The 15,373-nt window shown below is 46.0% G+C and overlaps 1 protein-coding gene across 3 annotated transcripts in view; it reads left to right on the top strand.

Annotated features, from left to right (window-relative positions):
• Positions 1–15,373, top strand: part of LOC144699585 (carbonic anhydrase-related protein 10) — a 265,727-nt gene that overhangs the window by 193,948 nt on the left and 56,406 nt on the right. For 2 of the 3 annotated variants that reach the window (XM_078570623.1, XM_078570622.1), the window contains exon 4: positions 14,710–14,895. The exons of the other annotated variant lie outside the window; for it this stretch is intronic. In XM_078570623.1, the coding sequence (XP_078426749.1) occupies positions 14,710–14,895 (186 nt within the window). The remainder of the gene's footprint in view (positions 1–14,709; positions 14,896–15,373) is intronic. 3 annotated transcript variants of the gene reach the window in all.

Below are 15,373 nucleotides of genomic sequence, written 5' to 3'. Positions count from 1 at the left end.
GACACTGCGCAACATAAGGCATGGCGAGAAATATCTGGACACTTTGTCCTGAAGATGGTCACATGTCTTCGAACAGGGTCGTCTGTTTTGGTCAGCAGTGAGGGTCAAGAGGTTGTGACTGAGTGAGGCAGGTAAAGGGACGAGCAGACAGTGGTGGAGGAGCCTCAGACTTTGCAATTGTCAAACAGGTTTGAAGTGCTCACAACCTGTGTGGATGAAAGAAAGGTCTGCAAGGTGGATGAACAGGCTAGCCATGACACCATGGTTCAGGAAGCTGTTCAAGCTGGGGGAGCAAACAGGAATGTAGTGGTAGTAGGGGACAGTATAGTGAGGGGGGATTGACACTGTTTTCTGCAGCAAAGAGCGAGAGTCCAGATGGCTGTGTTGCCTACCTGGTGCCAGGGTTCGGGACATCAGCTCAGGGCTGGAAAGAACTTGCAGTGAGAGGGGGTGGACCCAGTTGTCATGGTCCTTGTAGGTACTAATGCCATAGGACAAAGAAAGAGGTCCTACATAGTCAGTGAGAGGAGCTAGGTACCAAATTAAGATGCAGAACCTCAAAGGTAATAATACCTGGATTATTACCTGAGCCACGTGCATATTGGCATAAGGTGAATAAGATCAGCGAGATGAATGCATGGCTCAGGAACTGGTGTGGGAGAAGTGGGTTCCAGTTGATGGGGCACTGGCACCAGTACTGGGGAAAGTGGGGGCTGTACCGTTGGGATGGTCTACACCTGACCATGCTGGGATGAGTGTTCTGGCAAGCTGCATAACTAGGGAATTAGAGAGGGCTTTAAACCAAACAAGGGGTTGAGAGATCAAACTTGGATAGATGTAGCAAATCAAGGGGTAGGGTCAAGGCAGGAGAGAAAAATAGTAATGTAGGAAATGAGGGTCAGGGAAGGGCAAGAAGGGACAGAGAGAAAAACTCCTAAGAATGCACCAATAGTCAAGACTAGTTAACAAAAAGACAAAACTAAAGACTCTGTATCTGAGTGCACATAGCATTCATAACAAAGTAAATGAATTGATAGCCCACATTGAAGTAAATAAATATAACCTGACAGCCATTACAGAGACATGGCTGCAGGATGACAAGGATTGCAGCCTGAATATTGAGGGGTACATGACATTCAAGTAGAATAGGTAAAGGTGGAGGGGTAGCACTGTTAATCAAAGAGGGCATTAATGCAATAGTTAGAGATGACCTTGCTTCAGGAGATCTGGATGTAGAATCGGTTTGGGTAGAGATGAGGAATACTAGGGGAAAGAAGTCACGAGTGGGAGTGGTTTACAGGTCCCCTAACGGTAACCACAATACAGGACAAAATATGCAAGAAGAAATATTGGGTGCTTGTGATAAAGAGATGGCAATAATCATGAATTATTTTAATCTACAAATAACCTGGAAAAATTAGATTGGCAGTAGTAGCCTGAATGAGGGGTTCCTAGAATGCTTTTTAGAGCAGCACTTTCTGGAACCAACCAGAGAACAGGCTATATTAGACTTGGTATTGTGTAATGTGACAGAATTAATTAATGACCTATAGAAATGTAAAATCGGATAGCAAGAGTTTCTACAGGTATTTAAACAGGAAAAGAGTAAGTAAAGTGAGCATTGGTCCTCTAGAGAGTGACAGTGAGGAGTTAATAGTAGATAATATGGGAATGGCGGAAGAAATGAGCAAATATTTTCCTTCTGTCTTCACTATGGAGGAAAGAAAAAGCATTCCAATTTTATCTGTAAATCAAGAGATGAAAGGGAGGGGGGAACTTGGTGAAACTACAATCACTAGGGACAAGGTACTGAGCAAACTGATGGAGCTGTGGGCTGACAAGTCTCCTGGTCCTGCTGGACTTTATCCTAGGGTCTTAAAAGAGGTGGCTAATGAGGTAGTAAAGATGTTGGTGTTAATTTTCCAAAATTCCCTAGATTCTTGAAAGATTCCATCAGACTGGAAAGTAGCAAGCATAAACCAGGCAACAGGAAACTATAACAAAAACAGAATTACCTGGAAAAACTCAGCAGGTCTGGCAGCATCGGCGGAGAAGAAATCAGTTAACGTTTCGAGTCTTCATGACCCTTTGAAGGGTCATGAAGACTCGAAACGTTAACTGATTTCTTCTCCGCCGATGCTGCCAGACCTGCTGAGTTTTTCCAGGTAATTCTGTTTTTGTTTTGGATTTCCAGCATCCGCAGTAGCTTTTAGCTTTTTGGTTTTATCAACAGGAAACTATAGGCCAATTAGCTTGACATCTGTCGTGGGGAAGGTGTTAGAGTCGATCATTGAGGAGGTTATAGCTGGGCACTTAGAGAAAATCAAAGTAATTGGGAAGAGTCAACAGGGTTTTGTGAAAGGGAAATAATGTTTAATCAACTTATTGGAGTTCTTTGAAGAAATAACATAGGCTGTGGATAAAGGGGAGCCTGTAGACGTGCTGTACTTGGATTTCCAGAAGGCATTTGATAAGGTGTCACATCACAAATAAAAGCTCATGGTGTAGGGGGTAACATATTAGCATGGATGGAAGATTGGCTGGCTGGCTGGCTGGCAGAGTATACATAAATGGGTCTTTTTCTGATTGGCAGGATATGATGAAAGGAGTCCCACAGGGATCTGTGCTGGGGCCTCAACATTTTACGATTTATATCAATGACTTAAATGAGGGGAGTGAAGACATGGTGGCTAAATTTGCAGATGACGCACAGATAGGTAGGAAAGTATGTTGTGAAGAGGACATGAGGAGGTTGCAGATGGAGGTAGATGGGTTGAGTGAGTGGATAAAAATCTGGCAGATGGAGTAAAATGTGGGAAAATGTGAAACTGTTCACTTTGGCAGGAAGAATTTAAAAAAGCAGAATATTACTTAAACCGAGAACGGCTGCAGAATTCCCAGGTGCAGAGGGATCTGGGTGTTCTAGTGCATGAGTCACAAAAAGTTAGTATGCAGGTACAGCAAGTAATTAAGAAGGCTAATGGAATGCTATTGTTTATTATGAGAGGAATTGAACATAAAAGTAAGGATGTTATGCTTCAGTTATACAGGGCATTGGTTAGACCGCACCTCGAATACTTGTGCAATTTTGGTCTCCTTATTTAAGGAAGGATGTAAATGTATTGGAGGTGGTTCAAAGGAAGTTTACTAGATTGATACCTGGAATGAACAGGTTGTCTTATGAGGAAAGGTTGGACAGACTGGGCTTGTTTCCACTGGAGTTTAGAAGAGTGAGGGGTGATTCGATTGAAGTACAGAAGATCCTGAATGGCCTTGACAAGGTGGACGTGGAAAGGATGTTTCCTCTTGTGGGTGAGTCCAGAATTAGGGGGCACTGTTTTAAAATTAGGGGTCATCCTTTTAGGACAGAGATGAGGAGAAATTTTTTTCTCTCCGAGGGTTGTGCAACTTTGGAACTCTCTGCTTCAGAAGGTGGTGGAGGCGGGGTCACTGAATATTTTTAAGGCAGAGGTAGATAGATTCTTGTTAGGCAAGGGAATCAAAGGTTATTGGGGTTAGTTGGGAATGTGGAACTCGAAACGCAAACAAATCAGCCACGATCTTATTGAATAGCGGAGCAGGCTCGAAGGGCCGAATGGCCCTACTTCAGCACCTATTTTGTACGCTCGTAAACGCTGCACTGTCAGAGCTGCCGCTTTTCGGCCGAGCCATTTAACTCTCAGATCCCAGAACACAACTGCAATGAGGAAGTTATCCTTGGTTCCTGGGACCAATATGTATCCCTCAATCAGAACCGCTTAAAACAGGTCCTCTGGTCATTTATCCTATTGCTGCTTGTGAGATCTTACTGTGCACAAATTAGCTGTCACATTTCCTGCATTACAACAGTGAGTTCACCTCAAAAATCACTTGATTGGCTGTAGAGGCTTCAGGGATACCTTGAAAGGAGTGGTATAAATGCAAGTTCTCGCTTTTCTGAAAAGCCCTGTCTCCTGATGGAGTTTTTCCATTAAACTGGGATAGCTGGAGGAGAGGGACTGCCCGGTCTCCAGTCTGCATCCCTCCAACAATTCAGCGGTCAGATTCCAAACAAGCCTTGCAGCCCCAGCAGCAGCTCACTGGCTCTGTCACCACAGCAACAGAGCAGTGAGGCTGTGGTCGATAAGTTTTGCAAAGACCATAGGAAAAAAATTGAAATTCTCCAAACATAAATAATCGGACAAATCAGTGGCAGAAGGTGCAAGTGACATATCATTTGGCCACATGATGAATGGGAAGGTACTGGGACTAAACAGCAATCACATTATTCAGCATTTAATAAAAGGCCTTCCTTTAGCCCAGCATCCATTTTAATCCTGAGAGTGATTTGTATGTTTGCTGGATCTATACCATGTGAATTTGTCCTTAATGCCCTGTCCCTTGTGCCTTACAGAAACATTGGATCCAAAATCCCATTATCTCCAGACCTTGTTCCAGGTCCAAGTTTAAAAGCACTTTGGACACTGCAGTGGGTTAGACATTCACCTGCTACCCCAGGACCCTGCCCTTAACATCCAGCCCAAGCTGAAGTACAGCAAGTGCTGCCAGAGTCCAGCAGGTTTCATAGGCTCCGTCGGACAGACATACACACAACTTAGAAAACTGCCCCTAGTCCAGCTCTAGATTAACAATTGCATTTATCCCACAGGAAGGTCGATGTGGGGAATGACAAAATTTCACAGCAGTGTACATCCGAAGTTAAGACTGAGTCACTTCATGGGGACAGTGTAGAGGGAGCTTTACTCTGTATCTAACCCCGTGCTGCACCTGTCCTGGGAGTGTTTGATGGGGACAGTGTAGAGGGAGCTTTACTCTGTATCTAACCCCGTGCTGTACCTGTCCTGGGAGTGTTTGATGGAGACAGTGTAGAGGGAGTTTTACTGTGAATCATGTATGTCTGTGAGAGCAATACGGAGAAATATCAGTGTATAGATGCTTCCCTGAGGGTTGGACTGAGAGACACCAGTTCTCTGTAGAATTTAGCATTCAGGGTAACTAGTTGTATTCTGTGCTGTGAAGGTGTTTTAACCAGTGGCTGGTGCCTGAATGTGTTGTTGTGTTTCAGTGTGGATCACCAAATGGAATCCGGTTTCTGGTGGGAGGAAAGCACTCAGTTTTGGTATCTATGGCAACAAGGGTGCATTGTTAAATGGTGTTAAAAAATACATCACAGGCAGTTCGCTGATGTGTCTGAGATGAAAGACAGTTAGCAAAGTTTAAAGAATCTTTGTGCTGTCTGGATCTGGCAAGTCTGTTCCAGCAATCTCAGGAAGCACACATCCCCTTCCCATCAACAAACTCCAGCTTGCAAATACTTCCAAACATCCAGGATGCTGAGTTCCCATTGGTACTGCCTGTATAGGCAAGTTGGCTCTGTTGGCTGCTGTGGTTCTGTGGGTCACACTCTTACCTTCTGGGTAAGAAGGTTGTGGGATCGAACCCTACTCCAGAGTATGTAAATCAGGCTAACACCCCCAGTGTGCTACTGAGGGGGAACTGGACTGTTGGAGGTGCCAAATTCTGGATGAGATGTTAAGCCGAGGCCATGTCTGTCCCTCAGGTGGATGTAAAAGATCCCATGGCGTGATTTTGAAGACGAGTAGGGGAGGTCTCCCCAGTGACCTGGGACAATATTTATTCCTCAATCAACAGCACCACAAAAAACATGTTGCCTTTTACAGGATCTTCCGGTGTGCATATTGGCTGCTATGTATTTCCTACAACAGTGAATACACATCAAGAAGTGTCTCATTGACCGTAAAGTTTTTTGGGACATTCTGGGGTGGGTGAAAGGTGCTATATAAATGAAAATCTTCCTTTCCTGCACCATCTCATTAATCTGTAACACAAGGTAAATGAGAGTCCCCTGATTGAAATGTGGGGCCAAGCGTGCTGACCAGGACAAGATCCCAGAGAGTTGGTCTCAGGCAGGTGGTCTGGGCAGGTATAGCTCCCAGGAGCGGAGGGGGAAGGAGAGCGAAGGAACCTTAATGGGAATTTTAATTTGGAGTAAGATAGTGGGGTGAGTGGGAGATCAATCCCCTGTGACCTGGGATTTTAATCCCTGCGTTTGGTCTCCTTGGTTACAGATCAGTTCCCCAGCCAGGGCAGACCCAGGGGCTGATGCAGAAACTTAGGGAGAGCTCGATAGGAGGACACTCATTGAAACTGAAAGAAGCCTCAATGGGAAATGAGTGGGAAATGGGGTTTCAGGTGGGTTATGGGGTGAGGGCAGGGGGCAGGTGGGAGGGTGAGAGCCTCGATGCAGGGCTGAATCGAATCATCGGTGTCAGGGCTTCCTCCTGCGCCCACAAGATAAGTGAAAAAAAACCCTACTTTAAACAGTTTCTCCTGATTCTGGATCTTTCTCTGGCTGTTTTAACCTGGCAGCTGAACTGTAGCAGCTTCACCACTTGGGCCATTGTTAAGATTGCACTCAGGGTACGTACATGACCTCTGTTCCTTAACCATCCAAATCTCTGGAACTTTCCTCTATCCCTACATTCCTGGGTGATCTCTACCCTCCTGCAACTCTGGCCTCTTGCACATTCCCTGATTTCTACAATTCCACCATTGTAACACGTTAAGGCCATTCAGCCCCTCAAGCCTGCTCCACCACTCAATAAGATCATGGCAGATCTGCCTCTTAACTCCATCTACTCACCTTGCTTCTGTGATCCTTAACACCCTGACCTAACAAAAATCTATCAATCTTAATTTTGAAATTTTAAATTGGCCTCATCAGCTTACTGGGGAGGGAGTTCTAGATTTCCACTCCCCTTTGTGTGAAGAAGTGCTTCCTGACATCACCCCTGAACGGCCTGGCTCCAATATTAAGGTCCTGGATTTGGTCCTGTACCCTGGACTCCCCCGCAACAGGGCAAATAGTTTCTCTCCATTTAACTAATCAAATCCTTTAACCATTTTCAATTCCTCAATCTGATCATTCCTTTCATCATCTATATTCTCTGGAGTACAATCTGTGCCTTCAGCTGCCTGGGCCCTAAGCTCTGGAGTTCCCTCCCTAAACCTCTCGGCCCCTCTCTCAGACAAACAGAGGAAATGCACCAAACTGGTTATAACCCAAAGTCAGGTCAAATTGAAATCTAGTTAATAGAGTTAGAGGGGCAAGTGGGCAGATCGCACAGGGCTCCTGCCCCCAGTCACTGGCCAATGACCACTTACTATGTGGACAGTGAGTGAAAACTGGGGATTGGGTTTCCTGTCCCAATCGAATAGCCAATATTCACTGTCTAAAGCAGGGGTGGGGGGCCTACAGCCTGTGGGCTGGATCTGGCCCGTTACTCAATTTCACCCAGCCCACAGCAAGTTTCCTACAAATATAGACCTATGACCATAGCATCTTCATCATGGTCATGAATTTGCTTTGGGTAGGAGCGTCAGTTCAATGACTATAATAATATTTAACAATATCATATCCAAATTAAAACAGTGGGTGAGTTGAACATTTCCGCATTCCCTTTAAAAAATCTAAATGAATTTGATTTTTGTGCGTGTGTGGCCTGTGAGTGATTTTGTCTGTGTGTGAATAGCCCGTGATAAGAGAAAGGTTCCCCACCCTCGGTCTGAAGGTTTCAGATATGCAGAATCGGGCTTTAACCAAGGAGCTGTTGGGCGACTGATGGAAAGAGACTTTGTTCACTCATTAACATGTTTCATTTGAAGCTATTCTCAATGCTAATGAGAAAGGAAAGCCAATCAAAGCAATTAAATGGGGGAATCGAATCACTGGCAGGCTTGTGATTAATTAGGGTCTCCAAGCAGCTATCACAAAAGCCTTTATTCTTTGAAAGAAGAATATTTTTCTCTTTCTTTTCCGGCATCTTCTCTCGCCCATTGCGCAGTCCCAGTCTCCTTCTTACAAACGCTGCATTAGGTGAAAAATAAAATGCTTACAAAATGTGGTGCCAGGACTAAATTCGACCCGTCTGGAAAGGGAACAGCCTGGGGCCCTTTCTTCCGGACAAGAGAAGGCTGAGGGGTGACCTCATAGAGGCCTTCAAAAATGATCCAAGTGTTTGATTGGGGGGGTTCACATGGCTTCCTCCTACACTGTAACAATCCTGCGATTCTGGAAGAGACCAGAACCAGAGGGCCATCTACATAAGACAGTCACTAATAAATCCAGTGGGGAATTCAGGAGAATTCTCTTTACCCAGAGATTGGGGAGAATGTGGCACTCACTCCCACAAGGAGTGGTCGAGGTGAATAGCAGAGATCGATTTGAGGGGCAGCTGAATAAAAACATGAGAGACAGGATCAGGAGATTTTGGAGATGGGGACGTATATTCAGTGTAGAAGATTAAGAGGTGATCTAATTGAGATGTTTAAGATTATTAGGTTTGAGAGGGTTCTGTTTCTCCCTGTTATACTTTGGCCTCTAACAGTGACCACGTGAAGAAACAAGGAGAGTGACAACAAGTGCATTTACAAACACCCTTAATGCAGCAAAAAAAATTCTGTCATGGGATATGGGTGTTGTTGGCAAGGACCAGCATTTGGTCCCCATCCCTTCACTCTTAAGAGTCAACCACGTTGCTGTGGATCCAGATTCACATGTAGGCCAGACCAGTTAAGGACGGCAGATTTCCTTCCCTAAAGAACATGAGTGAAGTAGGTGAACAATGGTTTCATCATTTTCAATTCCAGATTAATTAATGAATTGAATTTAAATTTCACCAGTTGTTACAGTGGGATTTGAACCCATACCTCCAGATTATGAACCCAGTGACATCATGACCACACCACAGTCTCCTCTTATTAGGGGGCAGCTACTTCATGGGAGCATTATTAACCAAAAATTTGACACCAAACCACGTAAGATATTAGGACATGTGAACCAAATCTTGGCCGAGGAGGTAGGTTTTAATGATTGTCTAAAAAGGGGCAGAGAGGTGTGCAGGGGCAACTCTGGGACCAGGCAGCTGAAGGTATGGGTGCCAACAGTGCAACCATTAAAATTGGAAATGGTTAAGGGGGCAGAATTGGAGGGGCAGAGGTAGCTTGGAGGGTTGTGGAAGTCAGAATCTCAGCTGGGGGTTAAATAGGGACCAAGGCCGTGAAGAAGCTGGTTCAACATCAGACAGAGACTTCGGAGGGGAGGCTATTAAAGATGATCTGACTCGATCTCATTGTGACTCCCCTCTGTCAGAATCACGAATCCTCCATCCAGCTGTCTTCCCCCACACATTCATTCCATTATTCGCTTCTTGTCTCTATATTCTGCGAAAACTATTCAAAGTCCCGATAAAATATTTAGAGTCACACTGAGTAAAACCTTGAAGCTTTGGACCTTTCAGTAATGGAAACAATTTGATTTGAAGTCAGTCTGATCTGAGAGAACAGCAGTGAGCTGCAGAACATTCCCTTTCTGTATTTATTCTGGAAAATTCCACAATATCCCTGCATTCAAGCTTGTTTCTGTCAATGAATGATTTCACTGAATCAGTGAGTGACAGGAACAATCCATCTTATAACAAAACATTATCCTTTCCTTTCATTTTGCTTTTTTGAATCTGGTTTGATCTTTTTCTCTTATGTGAAAATGTTCAGCTCATCCAGTGGAAAAGAGAGGCCACTGGGATTGGAGGCTATCCATCCACCGTGCCCATCAAACACTCCCAGGACAGGTACAGCACGGGGTTAGATACAGAGTAAAGCTCCCTCTACACTGTCCCCATCAAACACTCCTAGGACAGGTACAGCACGGGGTTAGATACAGAGTAAAGCTCCCTCTACACTGTCACCATCAAACACTCCCAGGACAGGTACAGCACGGGGTTAGATACAGAGTAAAGCTCCCTCTACACTGTCACCATCAAACACTCCCAGGGCAGGTACAGCACGGGGTTAGATACAGAGTAAAGCTCCCTCTACACTGTCCCCATCAAACACTCCCAGGACAGGTACAGCACGGGGTTAGATACAGAGTAAAGCTCCCTCTACACTGTCCCCATCAAACACTCCCAGGACAGGTACAGCACGGGGTTAGATACAGAGTAAAGCTCCCTCTACACTGTCCCCATCAAACACTCCCAGGACAGGTACAGCACGGGGTTAGATACAGAGTAAAGCTCCCTCTACACTGTCCCCATCAAACACTCCCAGGACAGGTACAGCACGGGGTTAGATACAGAGTAAAGCTCCCTCTACACTGTCCCCATCAAACACTCCCAGGACAGGTACAGCACGGGGTTAGATACAGAGTAAAGTTCCCTCTACACTGTCCCCATCAAACGCTCCCAGGGCAGGTACAGCACGGGGTTAGATACAGAGTAAAGCTCCCTCTACACTGTCCCCATCAAACACTCCCAGGGCAGGTACAGCACGGGGTTAGATACAGAGTAAAGCTCCCTCTACACTGTCCCCATCAAACACTCCCAGGACAGGTACAGCATGGGGTTAGATACAGAGTAAAGCTCCCTCTACACTGTCCCCATCAAACACTCCCAGGACAGGTACAGCACGGGGTTAGATACAGAGTAAAGCATGCTCTACATTTTGCCAACAATGTGATATTTGATTCAGTAATGAAATGCTCAGTTGTTTGAAGGGTCATTAGTTTGCTGTTTGTGTCAGTTAATCTTTATTGTACTTTGTGGTGGGTTAATGTGACACTGGCGACAATAAGTTGATGTTTGTGCTGATTTATAAGAGGAGCAATACATCTTCAAATTGAATATATATTTGGTATAGTCTGGGTTACCTCCCAGGCCGTCCCTCATGGTTAGGTGGAGGGAATCCTGCCTCCAGACATTCTGGAGTTAGCCAGTTGGTTTTCCAAGACATTGGCAGCACAGGGGGTAGGCGGTGGACTGAAACTGGGGCAAAACCCAGCCACACCCGGAATCCAGATCCTTCTGTCACCATCAGAAATGCCACAATGTATTGATACTTAATCTATTTCCCATATGCCAGCCTCAACAACACCAGTGCCAGAGGCTGCCGTTCAAAAACGGAAGGCGGACCTTTCGCTGGCCTTGACCCTGTGGTTGTCCGGAGCCTCCTGGGGGTCAGTGCTGGGGGTCAGTGCTGGGGATCAGTGCTGGGGGTCAGTGCTGAGGGTCAGTGATGGGGGTCAGTGCTGGGGGGTCAGTGCTGGGGGTCAGTGCTGGGGGGTCTGTGCTGGGGGGTCAGTGCTGGGGGTCAGTGCTGGGGGTCAGTGTTGGGTGTGGACAGAGGTTTCAACTGCTCCAAGAATGGGCCCCAGAAATCCCAACTCTGGGCACTACATCTGAAGACGGATGTTAAGACCTTGGCGAGGGTGTGGAGCAGAGTTAACAGGCAGTACCGAGCTGGAGGGAATATCATTAGGTGGAGAGACTGAGATTCTGGGATTTTTCTCTTTAGAGCAGCAAAGGTTAAGAGGAGACTTAACAGACATGTTCAAAATCACATGGGCATTTAATAAAAGTAGATGAAGGAACTGAACTGGACCAGCCATATAAATACTGTGGCTACAAGAGCAGGTCAGAGGCTGGGAATCCTGCGGTGAGTTACTCACCTCCTGACTCCCCAAAGCCTGTCCACCATCTACAAGGCACAAGTCAGGAGTGTGATGGAATACTCCCCACTTGCCTGGATGAGTGCAACTCCCACAACACTCGAGAAGCTCAACAGCATCCAGGACAAAGCAGTTCACTTGATTGTCACCACATCCACAAACTTTCACTCCCTCCACCACCGACGCACAGTAGCAGCAGTGTGTGTACCATCTACAAGATGCACTGCAGGAATTCACCAAGGCTCCTTAGACAGCACCTTCCAAACCCATGACCTCTACCATCTCGAAGGACAAGGGCAGCAGATAGATGGGAACACCACCACCTGGAAGTTCTCTTCCAAGTCACTCACCATCCTGACTTGGAAATATATCACCGTTCCTTAATTGTCGCTGGGTCAAAATCCTGGAACTCCCTCCCTAACAGCACTGTGGGTGTACCTACACCACATGGACTGCAGCGGCTCAAGAAGGCAGCTCATCACCACCTTCTCAAGGGCAACTAGGGATGGGCAGTAAATGCCGGCCCAGCCAGTGACACCCACATCCCGTAAATGAATAAAAAAAATAGGAAGAAACTGTTTCCACTGGTAAGAGGGTCAGTATCCAGAGGACACAGGTTAAGATAATTGGCAGAGAAAATCCAGAGGGGAGATAGGGGGGAAATATATTACGCAGGAAGGTACTGCCTGAAAGGCTGGTGGAGGCATATTCAATAATAACTTTCAAAAATGATATTGGATAAATACTGGAAGTGGGAAAAATGACTGGGTTAAAGGGTAACTCTTGCAAAGAGTCAGCACAGGCACATTGGACTGAATAGCCTCCCTCTGCAGTACATCATTTCCTTCTTCGAGCCCAAACTAATGTTCGGGGGAGTGGGGAGGAGGGGGCCGGGGGAGGGGTGTTGGGGCTGATGGGGACAAGGGTTCGAATCCCAACATAGCAGCTGGTGGAATTTAAATTCAATTAATAAATCTGGAATTGGTGACCATGAAACTCTCATCGATTGTTGTAAAAACCCATCTGGTTCACTAATGTCCTTCAGGGAAGGAAATCTGCCGTCCTTACCTGGTCTGGCCTACATGTGACTCCAGACCCACAGCAATGTGGTTGACTCTTAACTGCCCCTCTGAAATGGCCGAGCAAATCAATCAGTTCGAGGGCAATTAGGAATGGGCAACAAATGCTGGCCTTGCCAGCGACACCCACATCCCACGAAAGAATTTTTTAAAAAGATGATTTATGGCATCTGTTTGGTGTGTTTGTTGTGAGAGGCAGTGCTTGCTCAGAGAGTCACCCCTCAGCAAACATGAATAACAGATATACAAAATACTGCAGATGCTGGAAATCCTCAGCAGGCCAGGCAGCATCTGTGGGGAGAGAAAACGTTTCAGGTCAACCACTTTTCACCGGGACTGGGAAAAGCCGGAGATGTCACGGGACACAGGCGGTGGGGGGGCCAGGAAAGAACCAAAGGGAAGGTGTGTGATAGGGCGAAAACCAGGAGAGATGATTGATAAAAGGGTCGATGGCGCAAGGTCAAAGGAGGGCGGTGATCTGACAAGTAAGAAACGAGCATTGAGGAGGCGTGAATGGAAAAGCAGAATCGATGTGAACAGCTGCTGTCCGAGCAACGGAGACAAGGTTACGAAATTGTTGAACCCTTTGAGTCCAGGAGCTGTAAAATGGAAAAGGCAGCTGGGTCATAACAAAGTGTTTTTCACTTCTGTTTGTTCCTGAAGTCAGTACACATTAATGGTGTGTGAACTGATGAGTAAAGACAAGTACTTTCTACCCAACAAAACTCAGGGAGCTTGACACATCGTTAAGTAACAACTTTGAAATTGACTTCAAGGCAAATGGTTAATGGTTTGCACTTTTAAGCAGTTTCCCAAGTTCACAATTTCAATGTGGGATCTTAAGTGGGGGTTTGTATTACAAGTGGACCACCTTTGGGATTGCTCCTGGCAAGTCGTTTCTTTAAGGGCAGCCACGTCTGTACGCCGCATGTTATTGCCTTGCAAAGTTGGAGCTGTGTCCATTTTGAAGCCACTAATTCTAATCACGGTTAAGTAAACCAAAGGTCAGGGGTCAGCTTGCTCCTCCTTGCCTTCATGAAGGTTGTGGATTCAAGTCCTACTCCAGGGCTTCAGCACATAATCCAGGCTGTCGGTGTTGAAGGAGTGCTGCGCTGTCAGAGGCACTGTCTTTCCAATGAGATACTAAGTTGGATGTAAAAGATCCCAGGAAACTATTTTGAAGGAGAGCACGGGCATTCACCCCGGTGTCCCGGCCAATTACACTTGTATCCCAAACAACATCACTCAAAACAGATTACCTGGCAATTTACTGAACCGAGTATTTGAGGGAGATTTTGGTGACATTAGTGAACCAGATGGGTTTTTGTAACAATCAACAATGGTTTCACAGTCATCATTAGACTTTTAATTCCAGTTATTTATTGAATTCAAATTTCACCATCTGCCATAGGTGGGATTTGAACCAGGGTCCCCAGAGGATTACCCTGGGTCTCTGGAATCCCAGCACGATGCCACCACCTCCCAGGTCCAGGTCCAGGAGTCACAGCAGAGTTTAAAACCGGCAGGGGGAGATTAGGAGAAGGGATTTTACAGCATCATTAGTGCAAGGGAGAAACCCACTGTGAGTGAAAGAAAGGCTTGCATTTATATAACGCCTTTCACATCCCAAAGCACTTTACAACCAATGAAGTATTTTACAAGTGTATGTAGTCACTGTAGGAAACGTGGCAGCCAATTTGCACACAGCAAGCTCTCACAAACAGCAATGTTATAATGACCAGATAATCTGTTTTTTGTGATGTTGGTTGAGGGCTAAATATTAGTGGGACATCAGGGGAGAAATCCCCTGCTCTTCAAAATAGTCCCATAGGATCTTCTAAATCCGCCTGAGAGGCCAGGTCTTGATTTAGTGGATGATCCAAGAACGGCATCTCCGACAGTGCAGCACCCCCTCAGTACTTCACTGAGAGTGTCCATCTGAATTTCACATACTCGAGCTTCTGAAGTGGGACTTAAACCATGACGGTCTGACTCTGAGGTGAGAGTTTTACCCACCCTGGGCTACAGCTGGTAGATTCCTGGTGAAGTGATGATTTCTGCCTCAGGCTGCAGCCTGGCTGACACTTTCTTTCTGCTTAATACCAGGTGAGTGGGACGATGTACAACACTGGGCGTCATGTCTCCCTGCGACTGGACAAGGAGCATTTGGTCAATGTGTCTGGCGGGCCGATGACCTACAGTTACCGCTTAGAGGAAATCCGGTTACACTTTGGCAGTGAGGACAGTCACGGATCGGAGCATCTATTAAACGGACAGGCCTTTTCCGGGGAGGTGAGTTGCTGGGGGCTCGGAGACTGGCAGTGTAAGGGAAGGTAAGGAACGTCACAAATCTCAATCACTGAACAAGGGATCAGACAGAGTCTGCACCATGAACGAAATACACTTAAAATACCGGCTAGCAACTGTCAACAACAGCTTACATTTATACAGCATCCATCAACAACATAAGAGCCTACATTTATATAGCACCATTAATGTGGTAAAGCATCCCAATGAACTTTGACAGAGAGACAATCCAACAGAATTTGACACTGCAGCATCTAAGGGTATATGAGATCGGGCGATGAAAATGTTTGATGAAACAGGGTTAGATTTTCAGGAGAAACTTAATGCAAAGGAGGATGTTAGAGAGGTTTAGGCAGCGAATTCCAGAGCTTAGGCCCCAGGCAGCTGAAGGCACGGTGGAGTGATGGAAATCTGGGATGCTCGATTGGCCGGAATTGGGAAGCGCAGAGATCTCGGAGTCTGC

This window comes from Cetorhinus maximus, chromosome 24 (assembly GCF_964194155.1).
Source record: "Cetorhinus maximus chromosome 24, sCetMax3.hap1.1, whole genome shotgun sequence".
NCBI lineage: Eukaryota > Metazoa > Chordata > Chondrichthyes > Lamniformes > Cetorhinidae > Cetorhinus > Cetorhinus maximus.
This window is presented reverse-complemented; position numbering and strand designations above follow the sequence as displayed.